Source organism: Porites lutea, chromosome 10 (assembly GCF_958299795.1).
Source record: "Porites lutea chromosome 10, jaPorLute2.1, whole genome shotgun sequence".
Lineage (NCBI taxonomy): Eukaryota > Metazoa > Cnidaria > Anthozoa > Scleractinia > Poritidae > Porites > Porites lutea.
Genome location: NC_133210.1, coordinates 17,831,546 through 17,837,545, shown reverse-complemented (window position 1 = coordinate 17,837,545; position 6,000 = coordinate 17,831,546). Strand labels below are relative to the sequence as shown.

General features: G+C 40.6%; 1 protein-coding gene across 1 annotated transcript in view; it reads right to left on the bottom strand.

Moving 5' to 3' along the window:
* Positions 1–4,081, bottom strand: part of LOC140950108 (transmembrane protein 254-like) — a 5,983-nt gene extending 1,902 nt beyond the window's left edge. Inside the window, exons 1-2 of the mRNA XM_073399283.1 lie at positions 3,941–4,081; positions 863–966 (exon numbers count right to left, since the gene is read on the bottom strand). Coding sequence (XP_073255384.1) covers positions 863–966; positions 3,941–4,075 — 239 coding nt within the window. The 5' untranslated portion in view covers positions 4,076–4,081. The remainder of the gene's footprint in view (positions 1–862; positions 967–3,940) is intronic.
* Positions 4,082–6,000: the final 1,919 nt, after the last annotated feature.

Genomic DNA, 6,000 nt, shown 5'->3' with positions numbered 1-6,000 from the left:
TTTTACTTCACTCAAAAAATGAAATTGTGTAATGCTAAACAGTAATGGAAACAAGAACTGCCAAAAAAAAAATAGGTCTATTTTAGATAAAAATTAATTATTAGATAAACAGTCAAGAACTTTTCACGTGCAGCACACTTTTTTGTACACTTCTTTGCTGTCGTTGTTGCAACGTGAAACTTTCTAGTTACACATTTTATGAAGAAAATGTCGTATATGCTCCCCCCAAAATTTGTTGCTTATATTCCTGTTCACTATTTTTTCATTGCCCCTCATTTTCACCCATGCTGAGCACTAGCATAATTTTCTCATTTTGTCACTGCCACTGCAAAATTTTTATGTTGGTCTTCCAATGAAACTCATCTCCTTTGTTTTTTATCTCTCACTCTGGCTCTCTCTGTTGCTCTTTTTCTTATTGAGCTTCTCTATCCTGTCAACTACTTTCTTCTTTTCTATGTCTTTCTCTTTCTCTATATAATTTCCAAATTTGTGGACATTAATGTAGGCTAAAATCAATACTTTAGACAACAAGGAGGCAGAAACAATTTCCGCTTTCTGTTTTGTCTTTAATGACTCTTTAATAATTGTCTCTGCTTCACAAGATGCGGGTGGCCATGTGATTTCCATCCAAAAAAGCCTGGAGTTGCATTTGATTGGCGCACCTGTTGATTGACTTATTTTACATTGGTATGCCTGTGGTACAGACGGATGGACGGATGGTCACATGACTACAAATCACTACCATAATTTCTCGGATGCATAGATAACCAAATTTTCTATCTATATGGTGCTTGCTGTGCACGCTTTGCACACGTGAGAGCCCTGCTAAAAATACAGTTTGAGTGACGTTTCAAGTACTCACCCAAGTCTTAATGCTTTCAAATAATTGGATTCTAAATATGCTAACATTTTCCCTACTGGTCCCAATGCTTGCAAAGGTAGAGCATCTACATTGTAGCAAACAAACTGCAAGAAATAGAGAGTGAGTATAATAACGCAATCAAGGAGGACAGAAGGTAGGACTCTAGCGGCACCAGGTGGTCCCTGGCACATAACTTTTGCTCCTTGGTGACTGGAAAATCAAATTTTTTCCCTAGAAATCATACGCTGGGTACCCTGGATTTCAGAGCCCTGGGTTCCATTCAATTTTTTTCTTAGAGCACAAGTTTAGGACTTTCCACAGTTTTGGAAGTATAGTGGTATTGTGATGTATTTAAAGGTAACCCCGGCATGCAACACTTAAGCCTGTGCTCTACTAAGAAGAATAGTCCCTTTCCGAGTTCCAAAACCTCTCACTTTCAAAGGCTAAGTGCAAAACCTTTCTTGTAAAAATCCCTGAGTTTTATTTGCATTGGAATAAAAATCATTTTCATAAGTATGGCTTTGCTCTTAGCCTTGCTTTGAAACAGAGGCTTGGGGCAACTCAGAAAGAGACCAGTGCTCTGAACCCCTTGGCGGGGGGGGGGGGGGGGGGGGGGACCTTCCTAGTAGGCTACTGGGTATTGTGGTTTGTAATTTTAGTTAGTTGGAAATAGTTGATATACTATTTATTGTATAAGACTTCAAATAAAAAACATGTATGTATGTGTTGCTGGATTGACTATTATGGGGTTCCATTTTTATAAGAGTTACTAGAGTGGGGTAGCAATCTTTCAGGATTTTGGGGTCAGAAAATTCAGGTATGTAAGCATTTATTACAATATTATTGTGCTATGCAATAGACAGAGATTTATCCAGTGAATAGTGTTATCCACCTTTGGAACAACTGGGGCCAGGAGTATTTCCAGTGGTTGCAAAAAATGAGAGGAAAAGCCTTCATCCCACAAAACTCCTATTGAACCAGCTGCCAAGGCATATTGAATTCATTGCTTCTTAGATCAGCCCCCAAAAAAGAAGGGAAACAAGTTATTAGGTGATAGCTGAAAGATAAAATTCACAAATGTATCTCCACTTAAACTGCTTTCAGATAATGCATAATTTTAAAATGCAGTGTTTTCGTTGATTTTGTCTTTTAGTAGTCTTGTCTTAGTTTGAGAATGAAATATTTTGCTTTTGTTGGAAAATTATGCTAGCATAACTGGCACATTTGTTTCTGTTTCAGGTGACAGTTTTAACGCTTTGCGGTTACCTACAGTTTCAAGGGTGGAAATGAAAATTTATAAGAGATCGTTGCGATGAACGCTTGTCAATGTAACACTGTGAGTAGTGAACTTAATAGACTTAGTTTAGCTCTTATCCTCCGAGCACAATTCGCTGCATTCAATCACATCAATTAGGAGTATGTTCCTGGTTTTTTTTTGTACCACTGGGTTTTTTTCATTCCAGGTTTTTGTACCGGGCAGCATATCATTGCTATGCATTTCTTCTAGATTTTTCTCTTAGCCTTAATTCTTTGTTTTGTCTTTTTGTTGTTGTTTTTCATTTTTGTTATTTCATATTTCACTTTTCATGTTTGCTTAACTTCTGCATGTCCAGGTAGATCTTATAGTTTATATGAATTCATAATATTGACTTTAACTTTAAGATCATTTGCTAGTTACTGTTGAATATTATTGAATTTTATTGTTATGTATTTTTTTCTGCATTGTTATCCCAAATATGTCACTACGTGTTATCTAAAATTTGTATGGTTCAGACATTCTGTTAGTAAAGCGCTGATCCTTATTGTCCATCAGGCACTCACCACGAGTCACACTCCATGTCCACTGTCGCATTTTTATTTACCGCTTAGCATGCTATGTGGAGGGTAGTAATGAAGCTCTTCCTTCTTTCCCCACCTCTCACACTCACATCTCATTTCGTGTGTGGCTCTTGCGTGATTTCTCGCAACTCCCCCAAGTGGAGAGCTTGCCAGCAGGCTAGAAGCCTGAATGATCATGCTCCACCTACTTATCACTTCTGAGTTAAAACCGTTCATAGTAATGCATTTATAAATATTATTGTTGCCTAGACAAGCCACCTGCAGGGCTGTCAACCCCCCATGTCATCAAGTGTTGAGTGAGAATTGACAGGGAAGGAATGATAGATGACGCAATATCGAATGACAAATGACGTCAATTGTGCCAAAAATGCTCGCTGGTTCCGATTGACGTATATAGCACATAAACAGTTCATATTTAGCCACATTATCAGATTACCGTAAAATTCCGAAAATAAGCCCTGGGGCTTACATTTTTCAAAGGCCTAACCCTTTTTTGAGGGAATTATTTTTGGAGAGGCTTATATTCGGAGGCGCTTATCTACGGAAGGAAATCTGCATCTCAAAATCGATTGGGCTAGCCTTATAGCTGGAAGAAAATTTACACTTTTTGCTTTGTTTTACTTTGCATTTGAGGGAAATTTCCAAGTACAAGCCCCCGGGGGGGCTTATATTTGGAGGGGCCATTTAACGGAGGGTTTTTTGCATTATCAGTTTGAGGGGGTTATATTTGGAGGGGCTTATAAATGGAGGGGCTTATTTTCGGAATTTTACGGTATTGCTTCAATTACAGTGGCATACCAGAATTTATGACAAGACGTTCCATGTTAACTGTAACGGTAGCTCAAACAAGGCAAAATATTTGAAATTTTTTGGTCGGAAAGTCGAGTCTACAAGAAATAGCAACTTTGGCGATTATCCGGGAGATATCAGACTCTAATCTGGAGACCGGGAGATACGGTCCAAAATCTGGAGTCTCCCGGATTACAGCACTGCACCTGACAGCGCAGATCATTGACTTTCGGGTCATCCTCGGTGTAAAAACCAGTGAAGTTTTTCTTTGTTTTCTAGTTATTATTTTCCTTGGCTCTATTGTGTTGGCTGCTTCTTTGTATTAGTTGTTTTACGTCACTCGTGAGGTGCACAGGTTTTTACACTGAGTATGAGCCAGATTTCGACCAACTCTTGCCCATTCTCCAACAGTGAACAGCTGTTACAAGAATCATAAAATGGATATCTTACCCAGTATAAGATCAGCAAAAATATAATGACAATGCTCAAAGGCAAAGGTGATAGCTGAAAGAATTCCCGTTCGTCAGTTTTCGCCTCTTCTTTTAAATTTACTCGTTTCCTCGAAGAAGGAGCTGGAGGCGCCATATTGGAACTCTGGCTCGTGTATCAGCGGTAATCAGCCGGGTAGTCACGAGCCTCCCACGCACGGTCCCTCCCACGAAGAGAAGAGTATAGGGGCAGACCAAAGAAGATCCTCTGTTGGGGTGGAACATTTTATTTTTGTCGTGGGGGGTATGAGCGATCTAGTTTGGGTAAGAATTTCCCCTCCCCCAAACTTCTGGAGATATATTAAATTTTGTTCCCCGATATATAACAGTGTAAGATTCTTCCCTTAGCATTATACGCCATAATATTTTGTTATTCAGTGCACTGAGGACTGACATGTTTTCCACAGGTATTTCCTATTTTCATTGCAACAGTTTTTCCCTCGAAATCAGTCTGCAGGATATTCTTCTCTGAAATCACCAATATCCCTCCTCCCTCAAAAGTAAAATGGTCGAGGTAAGGAGCTGCTGCACGGGACGATTCGCACCGATAGTTAGTTGCGCAAAACTTCGTTGCAATGTTGGAACAATATTAGAACTGTTCAAAATAATGTCGCAACAATATTGCAACGCTTTGTTACGCTGGAAATCGACGTTGTAGACTACGAGTAGTCCCCCATTTTTCCTCAGGGATAGTAGAGCGAGCGAAATGCGAGCGCTTCGCTCGCTCTACTATCCCTGAGGAAAAATGGGGGACTACTCGTAGTCTAGATTATTCACTGTAATAACAATGATCCTGACAATGATAATGAAAAAAGTGTTTTCAATGTATGTAGGAGCAAACTGTCGTTGGGTGCCCCTGGCCAAGAAGAAAAATACCGTTTCAGTGCTCCAGGCACAACGTTTTTCATAGACGACCTGAAATCGTAAATGGTCGTCAGGCACAGGCGTCAACAAAACCTGGATCGGACCGGATAACATCAACTCCTGTATTTTAATCGGCTCTACATGACTGAGGAAGGTTAGGGATAGGGTTACAGGGGTTGATCCAGTTCGGTCCGATCCAGCTTTAGTCAAGGCCTTCAATCCCCCGGGGGGGGGGGGGTACTCCCATACATTACCTATACGGGTATTGCCGCCCAACGGGGTCATGATTTTGAAGGTCATGATTTAGAACGGGGAATCCATTTCAAAGGCGTTTTCTAGAACGGGGTATAATATTTCGAACGCACGAAAGCTCCAGTCAGGTAAGCAGCCATTTGAAATTATTCAAGGACAGATTGCTTCTAAAAATACGGTTCAATGCGTTAACAAGCAAACTGTTGTACTCTTGTGGGACCCTGTGTTTTAGCGTGCAGGGCGGGCGTATTTTGGCGCGAGCCGCGAGCGCTGACTCCGCCATCTTGGATAATTAGGCCCGCGGAAGTCTGAAGCGGGTCCATAATGTACCCGAGGGAGATGGAGACGGGCTCAAAAGAAAGGGACGGGGGAGGAGAAGGAAAAGCGTTAGCTTACGAGCGTGGTTCTGTGCGTGGTGAGAGATTTTGCGTCATAATTAACAGCTGTTACGCCGCAAAATGTAATAATCGCCGCAAAATGTAATAAGAATCGCCGCAAAATGTAATACTAACGCAAAATGTAATAACATTGACGCAAAATGTAATAAAATTTTCAACGCAAAATGTAATAATCTTTCAACGCAAATTGTAATAACTTTTCTAACGCATAATGGAATAACATAACATAGAATCTTGTGTGGTTAGCTTACAGAACGAGAAATATACATGCCGACAATGTTTCTCTTTTTCAGGCTCTAACCATACTTTATTCATCCCGGCATATATTGATCCTAATCCACCAGCCCCTATTTGTTCAAAAGGTGGGTAACGCGGGCACCGGATATGTCTCTATCTAGTGGCTAATGCACTTGGTTTTCATTATACTTTTATCCACTGCACAGTGATTTATCCCCGGGGGGGTAATTTGGGAATCTCTGGGTGGGGATGTGTCGCATGGACCCTGGAA